Source organism: Brachypodium distachyon, chromosome 3 (genome assembly GCF_000005505.3).
Source record: "Brachypodium distachyon strain Bd21 chromosome 3, Brachypodium_distachyon_v3.0, whole genome shotgun sequence".
In the NCBI taxonomy this organism is placed as follows: Eukaryota; Viridiplantae; Streptophyta; class Magnoliopsida; order Poales; family Poaceae; genus Brachypodium; species Brachypodium distachyon.
Genome location: NC_016133.3, coordinates 51,073,106 through 51,089,612, shown reverse-complemented (window position 1 = coordinate 51,089,612; position 16,507 = coordinate 51,073,106). Strand labels below are relative to the sequence as shown.

Here is a 16,507-nt window from a genome sequence, read left to right as displayed (position 1 = left end):
GCAATAAGAACTTTACAGATTACAAACAGTGCTAATTAAGAAAAGATCATGATTATCCAAACTCCAATTTGTTTTTTCATTGGCTTGCACCCATATCTTGCATGGAACCCTATCACGCAAACTTTTTCACTACAGGCTTCAAGGAACGTGGAGATGCAAATGGTAGAGATTGAGACGATAAAATTTTCAAAAAAGCTTTTGATGTAACTTTTGTTTCTGTTCCCACGAGGGAGATCACTAGATCAGTTGTCATGTTCGTTTCAGTTTGTCCTTGCTACTGTATTATACAGTACTCCGTCTATTTATTTAATCAATAAGTTAGATTGTTAAAAGAATTTAAAGAAACTGCTATACTGCCATGCAGATAAATTCTAACTAGCTAGTAGTAGCACACTACAATATTGGTAGCCGCATATCGAACCAAATTAACAAGCTAATATTGCACGTGTGGTGTGAGAAACAAGTATAGTACGAGTAGTTTATTGGTGGCCTAAGCGGTGCTCCGCTAAACCGACGTGAAGCACCACTCAGGCCAAAGGTGAACATGTACAGGTACACGTTCCCACTGAAGCAGTAAGATTTAAATTTTCATTTTGGATAAAATTTTGATGGTCCACCGAATGACTACAAATTTTGAGGTAAGAAGGTATATTCTCAAGTAGACCAAAGATCTGAAGTACGCAGGGTCCTGAATAAGTCAGGGAATAAAAAAACAAAAATAGCTAAAAAGAGAGGAAAAAGAGAGCCAGAGATTCGGAATTTCGGAAACTATTTTAGATGTCAAGGAGAGTTTCCCCTAAAAAAAAGTCAAGGGAATAGCATATACCAAAACGGTCACGGAGAAAAAGGAAATAATACAAGCAAGCGAGGCACGACGAGAGATATATGAAAGACATATGACTACACACGTACAAGTACAACCAACCCAAATAAGTTGCCCGACTGACGTGCATGAATGAGTCCAGATAGACATGCATTGACGGATGATGTTCACCGAAAAGAAAGTCGATAAGGCGACATATTCACTCGTCGGTCGATCTTTTTGGCAACTTCTCGTCGGTCGATCTTGATTTGCCCTTCGTATCTAGAGAAGGGCAAATCACCGCCGCCGTATCTAGCCGCTGCAAACTTGCATACTGTGTTTGCCCTCGTTGTTTTTTCCCTTTTTTGAGTGCCGTCGCAAGTATACTCTCCTGGCCTGTAGACCTAAGTTTTCTTGTCTAGAGGGTCTTTTCAGCTTTTGGGTAGGTCTCCGACACGTAATGAATTGAAGACTTCGCATGCATCACGGGTTCTAACGGCCGCTGAAGATTAAGGGGCGCCCGTACTCAAGAAGAAATAAGATCAGAAGCGAGGCACATTTCCTTTCGTTTCTTTTCTGGTGCTTCTCCGATACGTTGTTCGCATTCCAGCAATTGAAAACAAGCACGACAACAGCAATCTCAAAACTCTTTTCCCGATCGTGAACAATGAGAGGGCGGATAAACGGATTCTGAGCATTCTTCTCAACGCGCTGCCCATTTACTGTAGGACTTCAACTCAGCTGAAAACTCATGTGCCCGAACCCCCAAGTAGTAGCAAGCATGTTTAGAAATGCAAAAGCTAGAGTTCATCCTCAACCTAAGGTATATTCAGACCGTAAGAGGAGTACAGGACTCAAGAACGAACTTTTCCATTCACAACATATCGCTAGACCACAGTAAATAAAATATGACAGCATCTCTCGCTGTCCACTCGGAAGGCCAAAACGGCTAGGACTGACAAAATGAGGCATTGCACATGTAAAATTGTATGTCACAGCGGTAACCATGAATAAGGCAAACTGTACTACAAATCCAATCATAAATGGTGACAAGTCCCATAACGTACATCAGAAGTTCACAAAGATTGCAAGTGGTCACAAACGCTTCTGCCTTCTAGTTTTGCTTGATTATCTCATTTGAACAATTCCAGCGCTTATAAGCTTTTGAATCTTCTGCGCCACTCCAGGGTTTTTGAGATGATCCTGGGCAGCCCTAGGGTTCTCCTGGAAATCAATCAATACCTGCCAAACATTTTCAGCAGTCATTAAATTATTGACCGACATGTACACTCATTCTGTCCAACCTTACTAATGAAGATTCAACGATACCTGTCGCATGATAGGATCGGTAAGGATGTTCTGGATTTCTGGATCCTGCATAGCTTTACTCTACAGAAAGAGCAGCAACGGTTAACGGCATTGATTTTTAAAACAGTAAATATGAAAAGAAAACTGTAGTGTAACAAGAGGCTTACTTGTTTCTCCTGCAAGTCCTCCTGACTTATTTCACCCCTGTTAGCCTTGTTGATCTGCTCAATACACCTGCAATTGCAAGAAACAGTTTTTAAAAAATGCTTGTGCAAATTTTGAAGGCATGATATAACACTAAATGATTGTATGTCATAACTTCATTACCTCTTTATACCGTCAAGCAATTCCTGGTTATTAGGATCATGCTTTAAGCCAGCCTGGTAAGTTTCCATTGCCTTGTCATGCTCTTTCATGAAAAATTGAATTGCACCTTTCCTTGAGTACCCTTTGGAGAAGGTTGGGTCTAGCTCAATGCACTTCTCTGCATCTTTAAGACCTTCAGGCATGGCTCCCAACTTGGTGTAGCATGCAGCCCTATTGCTGTATACCTATAGGCAAAAGTGACCATCCATTGAAATTACAGACAGCAGTGAACAAGTAAACTGCAAAACAAACACAAACTGCGATAGAGGAATGGAGAAAGTGCCAACACATGACATCAAAAGGTAAGGAGGACAGCGACTAAGATGTGTATTGAAGGATCAAATTCAGGTGCTATTTTTAAATCATTGATAGCATCTAAAAATCTTATAGGTGGTATTCAATATTCAATGTTCTAAAACATGTCAAGCTCCTTATGTTGTGAGTTGCAACTTGCAACCACGATTCTTTGCCCATAAAGAAATATTAATATAGCAATGACCTAGAGTTGCAGAAGCTCCATATTATTTTCAACAACAGAATAACTATTTCCACCACAATATCCTTAGTCTCACTCTAACAAAAAGTAAGCAACATGAGAAGAAGAAATTACTTTAACATCATTTGGGTTCCTCCTGAGAGCCTCATTGTAATGCTTGATTGCTTCTGGATACTTTTGCTGCTTGAAAAACTCATTACCTATAAAACCACAAGATAAATAAGGCTGTTATGACCATTACAGCACCTTAAAAACACCTCAGAGAGGCATCTGTAAGACTAGAGATGACAATATAATGCAACTTGTACCTTTCTCTCTCTCCTCATCTGCTAGCTTTGGATCATAATACTCTTGTTGCTCCAAGTCTTTCTTTGCCTTTTCAGCCTCATTTAGTCTTTTTAGAGTGTCTGGATTCCGATGCTCAGTTAGAGCCTTCTGGAAAGTCTCAATTGCAAGATCATAGTCTTTTGAAGTTTTAGCAAGTTTGGCCAGAGCAGTTCCTTTTCTTGTCAGTGCCCTTGCAACCATCTTGAAATCAGCGCGAAGTTCCCTTCCCCTCTCCACAGCCTTATCACAGTCCTTGATGCACTCATCGTACTGGAGAGGGAGAGTGATATTGGAGCCCAATTAACATATTTTACAACCACATATTTGGTGACAAAAAATAAGTAGGCAGAGCAAAAGCACAATCCAGGAGCTAGTACAGTAATCAAGTTTATGAACTGGTCATGTAAATGGCAGCAGTATGCTGCTACTCCTATAAGTGAACAGAGAGGACATGTTAAGGTAATAGTAATAGAAGTGTTTCTAAGAATCTTTTGTATCACTAAAAAAAGTTCTATCCAGGGAAAACCGTTAAGATTAGCATCCCCCAGGCCCAGGACCATTTCTGAATGTATGATCATATTAGTATTTGGTGTTTGTAACTTTGTCCTGACTCTAAGTTGTGCTTTTACATTGTTATAAATAAATAATAAGTTGTATTTCTACATTAAACCCAAATTTCAAATTACTGATGTGATAACCATTCGCTGCCAAAGATGTGGCAACTGTTTGAGGCTACAGTTGGCTTCGCCTGTAAAGGACTCACATTGTTGCCAAACTTCACCAAAAGTATGGTGATTTCTTTGCCACATTTAGTATAGCTTTTCATAGTTTGGCAACAAAAATCTGGTCAGCCTTTGCTATGAACCAAACAAGGCACATACAGGCACACCGCTATACCCTTCTATCCAGGACATGATAAAGCAGTCCCTTCTGGGGTATCAGCCTATTGATTATTGAAAGTTGTGAATTGCAATGAAACTTATACTGTAGATGCCAATAAGAACTGCAATCCATAAAGTTACTCAAAAACAAGAGTGCATTTTGATGATATAAGATACAGTAGAAAAGAGAGAGATAATTTAATTTGAATCACTGCCTGATAGTCTAACACTAACAGTTTCAATTAGTAAGGTAAATTTGAATCTCCTTCAAATGTGGTAATATGGTTCCATGATCCCTAATCTGTTGTAGCTAGAATCCAGACCATCCTATCTCTAGAGTTCATCAGTTTAGCACAGCAATCAAACAGCTGTTCCTCTCTATTGCTAGTCACATCAGATGTCAGGGTCCAATTTCTCAAAAGCCAAAACATTACCAATTCTTACACTTGAGACATGAAATTTATACGATAAACCTCACCTTTCCCATTTCGATGTACACCGCTGCTCGGTTAGTGAGGTAGGAGATGTCCTCGTCATCAAGCTCCATTGCTTTTGTGTAATGCTGGATTGCCGTTTCGAAGTCCTTCTTCTTGTAAGATGCGTTCCCTGCCTCCTTCTCCTTCTGAGCAGCTGCTTTCCTCTCCTTCCGCTCCTTCTCCTCGTCATTCACCTCCATCGGCTCCGGCTCTGGCTCCACCTCCCTCGCCTTCGGCTTGGGCTGTTCCTGCTGCCGCTGCGGTGGCGATGACGGCGAGGAAGCCTCAGGCAGTTCGGAGTCCTCGGGTCTCTGGATCTTGATATTAAGCATAAGACTGAGAACCTGCATCATGCGGGGGTCCGAGAGGTACATGTTGAGGCTGCTTGGGTTCCGCTGCACTTCCCGCAGCATCTGCATGAAATCCGGCTGCTCGAGATAGGCGCGCGTAGCGGGGTCGGAAGCGATCTTGCTCCAGAGCTCAGGCCCCTGGAACATCTGGCCGATTGCGTCGGCGCCAGACGGTGAACGGCGCGGCGGGGCAGCTGTAGCCTTCTTAGCATCAGCAAGTCCCGCTTTGAGGCCCTCGTTGCTCGGATCGAGAGCGAGGCCCTTCTCGTAGGCGGCGACCGCGCTGGCTGCATCCCCGAGGCCGAGGTGGGCGGCGCCGAGGCGCGAGTAGCCCTTGGCCCAATCGGGCTTGAGCTCGACGGTCTTCTCGGCGTCGGCGAGCGCATCGGAGTAGCGGTGGAGCGAGGCGAGCGCCGCCGAGCGGTTGGAGTAGAGGACGTGGTTACCAGGGGCGAGCGCGATGGCGTCGGAGAAGTGCTGCGCCGCCTCTTCGAACCGGCCTGCCGAGAAGGCCGCATTACCTTTCGCCTTCGCCTCGTCAGCCATGGCAGGCGGCGGAGCTCCGATCGGATCGGGGCGGATTACGGGAGATCCTAGAAAAGGTTTGGCGGCTGGGTGTGGCAGAAAATTCTGGGGTTAGATGGGGGATTAAGGCGAGCGTAGCAGGAGAGGTTTTCTATGACCCGGGCGAGTTTGCTCAAGGGTTCCGGAAGGTTCCAGAGGGCGGCGGCGACCGGGAAGGGAGCTCGGCGACTCCCGTCGCGTACTTCGAGTTTACGCTTCGCTTGTTGAGAAGCGTATAATACGTAACGACTCGGCCCGCCCTGGCCTTTTTGCGCATGTGGGCTTCTCTTTCAACCCATCGCATAATAAGCCTCGATTGATTTCATGACAGCCCAAGCCCGTGGTGTTTCAAGGCCTGTGACCGGGGGAGATAACCTGATAACGCACGCCGCCGCAAGGCGACGAGTCTCGCCACCACCTCACGCCCCACGCGTCCGCTCTACAGGCTGTTCGCCCTGCATGGCGGCATGGCGCAGCGCCTCCTTTACCCCGCGCCGCTCTCCTCGCCCACTTCGCCTGTCCCGGCTACTGCTGCTCACAGACCGTAGCGCCACTGTCACTCAGGGTCCAGGGCAATAATGGCCGCATGGTGGTGCTTCGCGTTGCTCCTGGTGCTGTGTGCGCCGGCGGGGGCTGACGTCTCGAAGGGGAAGTGGGAGCCGCTGATCCGGATGCCTGGGGAGAAGGAGCCCGCCACGGCACGCGGCTTTGAGGGCCCCGAGGAGGAGGACGGCGTCGGGACGAGGTGGGCGGTGCTCATCGCCGGCTCCTCCGGCTACGGGAACTACAGGCATCAGGTGAGCGGCTGGCCGCAGTCAGAGATCGTCGGCGTGGGTGCCAAACGCGTTTGTGCGCGTTGTCGTTGCGTCTGGAGTACGATATGCCTAGGAATGAAAGGAGCGTGAATGAATCGTGGTTCTGTAAGCTTGGCGGTTTCTGGAAATCCTCTTGCGAGAATCAATTTACAGTTCTGAAAATTGTCGATATTATTCGCATTAGGATTGGAATTCGTGAATTTGGAGCTTCAGATGTTCAATTTTATTTCTAGTCAATGTTTAATCGGTGTTCCGAATGTTAAAGTTTAGCTCTCCTTTTTTGCCCCCAATTAATGCGTTGTTGGGAGCATAACTGTGAAAATCATGTGCGAATTTCCTGGACTCCTAGTGATGTTATTCCAGGATATGTATCAAACTGCAGTTCTGTCTGTTCGTCCGGTCCAGATAGTGATGTTTCGACTTCTGTCTGTCTCGTTTCTCTTTTTGTTCTTGTATGTATATTCCTACTAGCTTTTTCGGGAGAGAGGTAAATGTTAAGTACTCCCTCCGTCCTATATTAAGTGACTTTCTAGGGTTAATATGAGACGGAGGGGGTATCAGCTTGATGCCTTGATTCACAATGGGGGAAGTGATTTTCATTCTTAGATTAGATATGAGACAAATTTTGCCACTAATAAAAGGTTCGCTTAAGTTAGAGAGAGCATATAGGTAACAAAATAATTAAATAAGTAAGAGCTAGATATCCGTAGGTATCCACCTGCAGTTTTGATCACCAATGTACTGAAATTGTGGCAGACACTAGAACGTGGTTGAGAATTTCAACCTTTTGATCGAGTAAATATGTGCTTACTTTCTTGTTTTGGTTCCAAATTTAGGAGGATATATGAGCAAGCAGCTATGTTTTATGGACTGTTTGCTTAACTTCTTATTCATGATCCGTTGCAGGCCGATATATGCCATGCATACCAGGTATTGCGGAAGGGCGGACTAAAAGAGGAAAATATTGTGGTGTTTATGTATGATGACATTGCCAACAGTGCACTCAACCCGAGGCCAGGGGTTATCATCAACCATCCACAGGGCGAAGATGTTTATGCTGGTGTTCCAAAGGTATTACCCAGTAGGCAGTAGCTTCTCCTATTATCCTTTCCTGTCTGGATTTTGTGTTACTCGGTTCCACCAAATGGATACTTATATTTATTCATCTTTATCTCCTTTATCTGATTAGCTTGTGAATATCCTTATATCTGTATATATATATATATACATTGATAGATATTCTGCACAAGCTTGGTCTCTTTGACTCAAAGAATTTTTATAGGAAATTTGGAGGATTAGAATCCATTGAAATTCTCCCTATGTTATGGAGTCTTGCTAGGATTTTTTTCCCTAAGAGTTTCGCACTACATAACATAGGGAATTTTCCATTGACTCAAACCTCTTGGAAAGATACCTTTTTTTCCTAGGGTGCAATCAAACAAGCTTTGGTGCGAATTCAACCATGTAGGAATCATGACATTGCAATCATGAGTTACTCCTATTCTTGCAATTTTTGGCATCCTGCCAATCGGAGATAGGTGATGAGCTGATGGCAGTCCTACTTCTATCATGAACAGTGGTGCACCATTTTTTTGCATGATGACAGCAGCAAGATCCATGACACCTGTATATCACAGGTTACTATTGGTTGTGCTCTGAAGACCGTTGAACCACAAACTCAAATGCAAAATGGTCTAAACTGTCTGAAATCACATTCTTCTCAAGATATATCAATTCATATCAATAACAAGTTGCCGAGTTTACATGCTTGCTCATGCCAATCTAAAGTAGTCTACTGTGACACCCTGCCAACAAACATACTCCCTCTGTTCCAAATTATAAGATTTTCCAGCTTTGTCCTAAGTCAAATTTATTAAAGTTCGACCAAGTTTATAAAACAACTCTACCAACATCTACAACGCTAAATTAGATTTATTGAATCTGTCATAGTATATACTCCCTCCGTTGCCTAATTCTTGTGATGGTTTTAGCTCAAATTTGAACTAAAAGCACGACAAGAATTATAGAACGGAGGGAGTATCTCCATAGTATACTTATTTGATATTTTAGATACTAATACATTTTTCTATAACTTCGGTCAAAATTTTTTTTTACTTAGGACAAAGAACATCTTGTAATTTGAACGGAGGGAGTAGTATTCTATCATGGTTTGGTCATTTTCAGTCAAACATTTGCATCGCCCTGCCCTAGTTGTCATTTCAAATACAAGTGATGTTTAGAAGGCAAAAATAGGCATCAGGTTGCATCCTTCGATCATATCATGTGTGAAGGAGTTATCTATCTTTCCTACTTATAAAGTTTCCACTTGGTGGTCGTCAATTCACCTCCCATGCATCTACTCACTGAGCACTGGCAACTGACAAATGGGCCCGTCCGAATCACAGTGACCTCACATTCTTCTATCACTTCAAACTACAGTCTCCTCCGGTACCTTCTTCCTGCTGCCGGCCTCCTTCCCCAATCAATCCGCAGCTGCCGCCTCCATTCTCCAATCCCCAATTCCCCATCAACCGGATTATTAAAGAAGAATAAATAGTAGTGGCAAAATCAAACAACACAGAGTGTTATGGTTCCATCGTAATGTAAGGTGTTCCATAGCAGCGCACGGGCACAGCTAGTTAGTCAAGGAGTTGACTGTTGGCATGTCCTTTCTGAGCTTCATATAGTTCAAGATTTGTGAATAGCAGTAATGCGTAACATATTTATTAACCTTTTCTCTGAGTTTGTTGATGATAACATGCCTTCTAATTTCAGGACTACACTGGAGAACAAGTTACTGCTAAAAATTTGTATGCCGTTCTCTTGGGCAATAAAACTGCAGTCACCGGAGGGAGTAAGAAGGTCATAGATAGCCAACCGAAGGACCATATATTTATCTACTACTCAGATCACGGGGGGCCTGGAGTTCTTGGTGTGTGGGAAGTTGTTTATGCTTTTCTGATGTATATGTTAAAACAAAATCTTCGTGTGTATTGACATTTGCAAGTTTCAGGTATGCCCAACCTGCCATATCTTTATGCTGGCGATTTTATCAAGATCTTACAACAAAAACATGCTTCCAATACCTATGCAAAAATGGTAAGGCTATTGATAGTTAGTAGTTTATGGGGATCTTATCCTGTTTCACTAAAGCAGTGATATTATTGGCAGGTTATATATGTGGAAGCTTGTGAAAGTGGCAGTATTTTTGAGGGTTTGATGCCTGCAGACCTCAATATTTATGTCACAACAGCGTCTAACGCAGAAGAAAGCAGCTGGGGTACATATTGCCCAGGAATGGAACCATCACCTCCTTCTGAGTATATAACCTGCTTAGGTGATCTCTACAGTGTTTCATGGATGGAAGACAGGTATGTTAACTGATACCTACCCTAGATTCACTGTGTCAAAATAAATATACAGCTACTAGTGCTTACAGTTAACAGAATAGAATGCAATTTGCAATAGCATATGAGTCATTTCAGTTGTGTTGTGTTGCATTGTATGGGTGTGTAGTATGTCAAGGAGGATTGCATAGCAAGACTTCTACCCATTTCTTTCTTTAGTTTCTAAGTACGTGGATGCAACTTGCAAATCCAGATTCCATAAATGTCTATGGAATCCAAAATAGGTGGTGATATGTTTGTCAAATATTAGTATGCTGAAGAATTCTTTTATGTCCTTTTTTTGTGAGATTCTTTTTATACCGATTATTCATTTAATGATGTGTTTGGCCATCTCAACGTGGCAGTGAGAATCACAATCTGAAGGAGGAGACAATCAAGAAGCAGTATGAAGTGGTGTGTCTTGAATTTCTTTTTAACATTTTCCTTTACATTGGTAAATTTCTGGGTACTTAAAAGCTTCGTGGGCAGGTAAAGAGGCGCACCTCAGACTTGAACAGCTACAGTGCTGGTTCTCATGTTATGGAGTATGGGGACAAGACCTTCAAGGATGAGAAGCTTTACCTCTATCAAGGTTTCAATCCTGCAAACGCCAACATCACGAATAAGCTATTCTGGCAAGCCCCAAGGGCTGCAATTAACCAAAGAGATGCGGATCTTCTTTTCCTGTGGAGAAGGGTATGTCCTAGTTTTATGCAGAATTTTCCACCTGTTTGCTGAATTCCTCCCTACATGCAGAGTAGCGCACTGGAGTACTGGATGTCGGTCCAAAAATGAACATTAAACTGTCTACTGTCTCTGGATTTGATTTAGTGCTGTTTGTTACATTCTTTAGTCCTTGTGCAAGAAATTTTTCCTACATAACATATAGATGTGATATATGATATGTACTTTACACTGGTCATTATGAACAACCAACTAAATTTTCATTTTGGTTTGTTTATACCATGCTGGTGCCAGGGAATGTCACCATATCACACTATTTCTAATTCCGGGGTCCTTTGACTATTTGGTCTCAAATTGCGGTTACACTGAACTATTTCTTGTCCGGACCATTCCCATTTTTGTGTTACTTACCGAGTTATTTGCACCAGAACTGATAGAACTGCTCTGCTGTAAGAATAGAGAATACACATCTGCAATTTATAAGTATATGTATTGGTATTGGCGTGTGCTCTAAGCCTATATTTGCTGAAGGTTTCTTGGTTTGGTTTCAGTATGAGATGTTACATGAGAAGTCTAAGGAGAAGGTGAAGGTGCTGAGGGAGATCAGTGAGACGGTAATGCATAGGAAGCATCTTGACAACAGCGTGGATCTTATTGGACAGCTTCTCTTTGGGTTTGAGAATGGACCTTCAGTGCTTCAAGCTGTCAGACCTTCTGGCAAGCCACTCGTGGACGACTGGGATTGTCTGAAGAGAATGGTAAGTTGGAGCTCACATAGTTACATGTAACTGCCTTGTGTTATGCATTATAGCTTTATATTCTGATAGTTATTGTCCTATGTTAATTTAATGCTCGAGCATTGTCTGCAGGTGCGGATCTTTGAATCCCATTGTGGTCCGCTCACTCAGTACGGTATGAAGCACATGCGAGCATTTGCAAATATATGTAACAATGGTATTCCTGGCAGCACGATGAAGGAAGGAAGCATCAGTGCTTGTGGCAGTCGCAACATCGCAAGATGGAGCCCCTTGATCCAAGGGTACAGCGCTTGATTGATCGGCCGAGGTGCATGTTACTCGTGTTTGGCTTATGTGAATGTGTGTATTGGGTATGTTCAAAACCAGCTTCAGTGTGGATGTGGTCTTAGACTGTTAGTATATGAGGGAAATAACCTTCAGGCCGCAGAAACTACACACCCATGTATCATGTATATTGCTTTACCTGGGTTCTGTATAGTTGCCTTGTGACCTTTTGTGTTTACCTTATGTGAATGCAGGGTCGGAGCTGCCGTAGAGGCGTTGGGTGCTCCCGACACCAATAACTTTTGCTGGTAATGTAGAAATAGACACGTAGTTACTTGGCCGAACCCAATCAAAAATCCAAAAATCACGGTCGAACCCAGCGATCTCATGCTGCTGGGCTGGAGCCGATTTACTCAGTGGTAAGTCAGCCCAACTAGGGTAAGTCAGCCCAACTAGACAACTAACAGCCCAGCTAGCAATCCCGAACGATCGATTCTGTCCGTTATCTGCCAACCAAAACAAGGAAAACCCCATTCTGAACCCCGTAATTTCTTCGTCTCTGTCGTCTCACATCGTCCATCACGCAGACGCCGGACGCCAGCGACAGCAGCGGCAATCTGACTAGCCTTCTACCTGCCGAGCTTTGAAAATTGAGGTACGTGAGAACCTGATCTCTCTCCATTCTAAGTCCTGTCTAGTGTCTTGCATAATCCCTAATGTTCTGATTGGTTTTTCTTTATACTTTGAATGATTGATTGATCTAGGCAACGGAATGGTATTATGAGAAAAAAAAAAACGATTGTTAGATTAAGATAATGATGCACCAAGGTTTTAAATCGCACGCTGAATCATTTCGCTGCGGCATCCTGCCGCAATCGTAGCCGCCATTGCGCCGCATTCGCGTACAAAATTTTAGCGCCATATCTAAACGTATCTATTATATAATTAAGAATTAATGCAAAATTAGAGATTAACGTTGATTTCGCGGCAATTGTTATAGCGTCGCACCGAGGCTTCCGTGCCGCTATAGCGGCCAAATCGCGCGCTATTTATTTCTACGTGATGCAGGCACTTCAAGACCACCCGTTACACACAAACAATCAAATTCTACTAATGCTAGTCTGTTGCAGTCTTGTGTTCAGAGAGAAATTAATTTAGATGAACTGTCTTATGATAAGACAGTTTACATGTGATGGTTATAGATGATATGTCATTTTTTGTTTTTTATGCTCTTTTGAGCAGTACACGCTTGTTTTGAGATGGTCTAAGATCATAAAATACTATAGTTAATTTATACCCAAATTAGCTCCGCCCCCGTGTGAATGTGTGTATCTATTCGGTCAAAAATGTGTGCATCTATTGGGTATCTGGAAAACCAGCTTCAGTGTGTATGTAGTATTCCCTCCGGTTCAAATTAACTAATGTGGATTTGTATAGATTTTTATACAAGTCCACATCGATTAATTCGGGACGGAGGAAGTGTTACAGTGAGCAAGGAAAATAACCTTCAAGCACAGAAACTATGTGCTCGAGACAAAGGAACGTCATTACGGTCCAGCGCAGCCAAGTCATGTAATGCATTCACAGGCTGGCCATCAACTAGACAGACGGTTTCCTTGTTTTGTCTTCGTGACGATGCGTCGTGGTGTGAGCAGCTTCCTCTCAAAATAATAGGGAGCAGCAGAAAACTGGAACGGCACAGTGCTTCTCAGACTAGTCGCGGTGGAATTAAATGGTAACTAAAATGCCAACTAAACAATTTTGATGATGTGTCATGTTATTAATGAGAAAAGAGAGGGTTGTGGTAACTAGATATGGTACCATCACATCACACTTCTCAATATACAATTAGTTTATAAAGCTAATAAATAAGACATATATGTTATCACAAAATATGTTTCTACCCACTATTTAAGGAGTAATATAGACTGGTAAGTAGAGCATCCAAAGCACCAGCTTGTGTATGTGCTTGTGTACAAGTAGACGATGTCTAAATTCACCTCCACGACGTCCACATTTGGACTACCAAGCCACGCCGTCCAAATCCATCGGGGGAGTCCGAGGAGGGAGAGGGCGCCGCTGATTCGAGCGCACAGCCGCAAGGTTGGGGGAGGCAGGGGCGCCGCCGCCTGGGAAATGGAGGAGGGGAGGGGGCGCCACCATGGGAGAACGGGAGGGGCGCCTCCACGGGGGAGTCCGAGGAGGGAGCGCCGCCGCGGGCTCGGGTGCGCAGCCGCAGGGTTGGGGTGTGCAGGGGCGCCGCCGCTTGGGAGATGGAGGAGGGGAGGGAGCGCCGCCGCGGGCGAGATGAAGGAGCGGAGGTGCGCCGTCGCTGGGGAGGGGAGGGGGTGGAGGAGGGACAGGGGTGCCACCGATGGAGGAGGGGAGGGGGTGGTGCTGCCGCTGCTCGTGGCCGGTGAGGAAGAAGGGGCTGCTTGAGGGAGATGGAGGATGGGAGGGAGGGCGCCGATGGGAAGATGAGGATGGGCCGGTGCTGTGCTGCTCGTGGGACGAAGGAAGAAGAAGGGTAGATACGGAGAGAGAATATAGACAGCTTAGATATAGACAAGCTGATGGAAAATTATAAGACTTTGAGAAAAGAAAAATTTAAACCATTGTTTACATCTTCGTGTAGACAACCAAATATAGACGAGCTGCTGAGAATGTTCTTACTAGGTTATGTTACCTATGACCAGCCTTAGGCAACTACAAGCAATTAATGAATCTGTACTGCTGGCAATTCGTGGGGGGGCAAGCTCCATGGCGCCTGACTTCCTGTTGCTAGCCTGCATGGAAACATGAGTTAACTGTGCCCGAGGATGCATCACTGTGCTTGTGAGAAAACCCCAAGCATGACGAGAAGTTTTCTCGTCGACCCGAGAGCTTACATGCTTTCGTGAGGAAAGAGATGAATATCACGAGGAGTGCTAGTCCAGCCAAGATACCAATTATTATTGCCACAGTCCTTCCAAATTCGTCTCCCGAATAATCTGTCACCAGGCCAAGTAAATTAAGTCGAGAAATCACAGGTTGAGAGAAATTAAGAAGCGAGCACTGACAAAGTGTTTCCTTTTTTAGTTAGCTTTTATACATGACTGGTTGTCATCAATTCTGCATGGTCTTTGACGGGATCAGTGAATGGAATGGCGCAAATTGGATCCATGTTGACGAGTAATCAGGTCCAACACAAACTTATAGTAGTGAGATCCATTCCGGTTCGGCCGGAATCGCATCCCTCCCTCACATCCAACTAAACGCTACTAATTTGGAATATATTCTCCTTGCGCTCTTTATCAACTTTGGAAGTTTACCAAATCCGAATATATTCTCACTTCCATTGCTCCTCCATATCGCCTCACTGATCACTAGCAGTGTCTAGTATTCTAGCCATTATGTACAACCGACGACTAATTCGCGTTGATTAGCTAGCCAGGATCGCAAGTTCTCTTTTTTAAGATTCGGATTATCTCTGTCTTTTAATCCCTCGTAACTGAATACATACGCCACAAACTTCATTAATGAAACAATGCTCAAAACAAAACCTAACCATTTCGACTTCTGAAGAAAATGACGAATTCTCTGTGATCAGTTTCAGAACCCCTGAACCAGAAAACGACTTTGTCGTACCTTGGGAAGAGCGGAAATCGTGGCCATCGGCCCAGTACTTGACGTAGCACTGCTCCAGGTACACGTCGGCGGCCAGCGCGGAGCCGCAGGCGTCCTTGAGCTGCGCCACGGCCTGCGCCAGGCACGCGCCGCAGCCGCCCGGCGCCGCGATGTCGCCAAGGCACTGCGCCACCCCTTGCACCGCGCCCGACGTGATCACCTTGTACCCGCGGGCCGCGGCCTGGAGCTGCAGCTGCCTGAGCACGCCCTCGCGGCTCCTCAGGAACGCGCCATCGTCGCTGCTGCCGGAGCCGCACCTGCGGTACGCCACGGCGGTGTTGTCCGCCCGGCCCACGAAGTCGTCGGCGTCGTAGCGCACGTAGCAGCCGTCGGCCTGCAGCGCCGCGGCGTACGCGTTGGCACACACGGCGCCGAGCCGCGCCACGGTGCGCTGGACGCACGCCGCGCAGTCGCCGGGGCTCAGGTCGCCCCGGCACTGGTACAGCCCGTACGCGGCTGTGCGTGGCCCGGCCCCGGCCCCGGACGCTGCCTGGGGCTGGGACTCGGACTGGGCGTTGCTGCCGCTGCCGGCGCCGGAGGAGAAGCTGTTGTAAGTGGCGCGGGCGGAGGAGGAGGCGATGGAGGTGAGGAGGGAGTTGAGGTTGCTCTCGAAGGCGGTGTGCGGCTCGTACTTGGACGGCGAGCACCCGGCGTAGATGAACGTGTCCGTCGCGCCCTGAGCCGCTGTTGGGGCGGCGCGGAGGCTGAAGACAGTGAAGAGGACCAGCATGATCACGAGGAAGCAGCTGCTGCTGCCCGGCAGACGCATGTGTGAAGCTTCGACAGTAACAGGGCATGCAAATGTGTGCGTGTAACTGCGAGCTCCCGATCTATTTTTGGTTATGTTAGAATTTGAGTGGTGGGACTGATCAGGGCCCCCAATTTTAATAAATTCTGAATAATTTCAAAAGCACTTTCATGAAGTGAGATGAGAAGAGTGGGAATGAGAATAGTCCCACCTTGCTAATTTAGAATGAGTGAGACCAACATATAAGGGATGTTGATTCTCACCTATGAGCAAGTGAGAAAGAGAAATTCCCACGCGCGCTCCTCCTCCTCCGCTCGCCTCGTCGCGTTTCGTGGATCGAGTTCGAGCCGGGTGTGAGGCCGGGTTTCTTATCTTTTTGTCACGTGCGCGAGGTATTTTTGGAATCTGTTATGGACGCGTGCAGATTTTGTGGAGTCGGTTCAGGTTTCCTAAACCGAACCGACCTATACTGACTATATATACAGCCGCCCCGTCCCTCCGATCGGTACGCAACACAACCGCGTTAGGGTTTTGCCTGTCTCTCGCTTTTGTGCCGTCCTCGTAGTCTACTACATCCCGAGCGCCAGCATGCACCAGCAATCGAGAGAGCAGGTTT

The 16,507-nt window shown here is 45.4% G+C and overlaps 3 protein-coding genes across 3 annotated transcripts; 1 reads left to right on the top strand and 2 right to left on the bottom strand.

Annotated features, from left to right (window-relative positions):
• Positions 1–1,652: 1,652 nt before the first annotated feature.
• On the bottom strand, positions 1,653–5,713 carry LOC100833392 (hsp70-Hsp90 organizing protein). Its single transcript, XM_010237470.3, has 7 exons — positions 4,659–5,713; positions 3,281–3,569; positions 3,087–3,172; positions 2,438–2,661; positions 2,278–2,344; positions 2,132–2,191; positions 1,653–2,044 (listed from the first exon to the last, which is right to left on the bottom strand). Exons 1-7 carry the CDS (start codon positions 5,550–5,552, stop codon positions 1,931–1,933), a joined length of 1,734 nt encoding a protein of 577 aa, XP_010235772.1. The 5' UTR covers positions 5,553–5,713; the 3' UTR covers positions 1,653–1,930.
• A 250-nt stretch (positions 5,714–5,963) lies between these two features.
• Positions 5,964–11,720, top strand: LOC100833696 (vacuolar-processing enzyme beta-isozyme 1). The gene is made up of 9 exons (XM_003569928.4): positions 5,964–6,367; positions 7,292–7,456; positions 9,161–9,317; positions 9,399–9,484; positions 9,557–9,756; positions 10,137–10,185; positions 10,261–10,467; positions 11,007–11,213; positions 11,325–11,720. The coding sequence occupies exons 1-9, from the start codon at positions 6,149–6,151 to the stop codon at positions 11,505–11,507; spliced, it is 1,473 nt and encodes a 490-aa protein (XP_003569976.1). The 5' UTR covers positions 5,964–6,148; the 3' UTR covers positions 11,508–11,720.
• A 1,516-nt stretch (positions 11,721–13,236) lies between these two features.
• On the bottom strand, positions 13,237–16,031 carry LOC100828507 (cysteine-rich repeat secretory protein 15). Its single transcript, XM_003572709.4, has 3 exons — positions 15,105–16,031; positions 14,366–14,467; positions 13,237–14,263 (listed from the first exon to the last, which is right to left on the bottom strand). The coding sequence occupies exons 1-3, from the start codon at positions 15,910–15,912 to the stop codon at positions 14,259–14,261; spliced, it is 915 nt and encodes a 304-aa protein (XP_003572757.1). The 5' UTR covers positions 15,913–16,031; the 3' UTR covers positions 13,237–14,258.
• Positions 16,032–16,507: the final 476 nt, after the last annotated feature.

What these genes read in the sequence shown, in the direction of transcription:
- LOC100833392 (XM_010237470.3), bottom strand. Translation starts at nt 5,552, where the DNA reads ATGGCTGACGAGGCGAAGGCGAAAGGTAATGCGGCCTTCTCGGCAGGC. An exon ending in GGAACCCAAATGATGTTAAA is followed by an intron (nt 2,662 to 3,086) that starts GTAATTTCTTCT and finishes TTTTGCCTATAG; the next exon opens with GTATACAGCAATAGGGCTGC. An exon ending in CCGATCCTATCATGCGACAG is followed by an intron (nt 2,045 to 2,131) that starts GTATCGTTGAAT and finishes AATGTTTGGCAG; the next exon opens with GTATTGATTGATTTCCAGGA.
- LOC100833696 (XM_003569928.4), top strand. Translation starts at nt 6,149, where the DNA reads ATGGCCGCATGGTGGTGCTTCGCGTTGCTCCTGGTGCTGTGTGCGCCG. An exon ending in TTTATGCTGGTGTTCCAAAG is followed by an intron (nt 7,457 to 9,160) that starts GTATTACCCAGT and finishes TTCTAATTTCAG; the next exon opens with GACTACACTGGAGAACAAGT. An exon ending in CGGGGGGCCTGGAGTTCTTG is followed by an intron (nt 9,318 to 9,398) that starts GTGTGTGGGAAG and finishes TGCAAGTTTCAG; the next exon opens with GTATGCCCAACCTGCCATAT.
- LOC100828507 (XM_003572709.4), bottom strand. Translation starts at nt 15,912, where the DNA reads ATGCGTCTGCCGGGCAGCAGCAGCTGCTTCCTCGTGATCATGCTGGTC. An exon ending in CGATTTCCGCTCTTCCCAAG is followed by an intron (nt 14,468 to 15,104) that starts GTACGACAAAGT and finishes GCCTGGTGACAG; the next exon opens with ATTATTCGGGAGACGAATTT.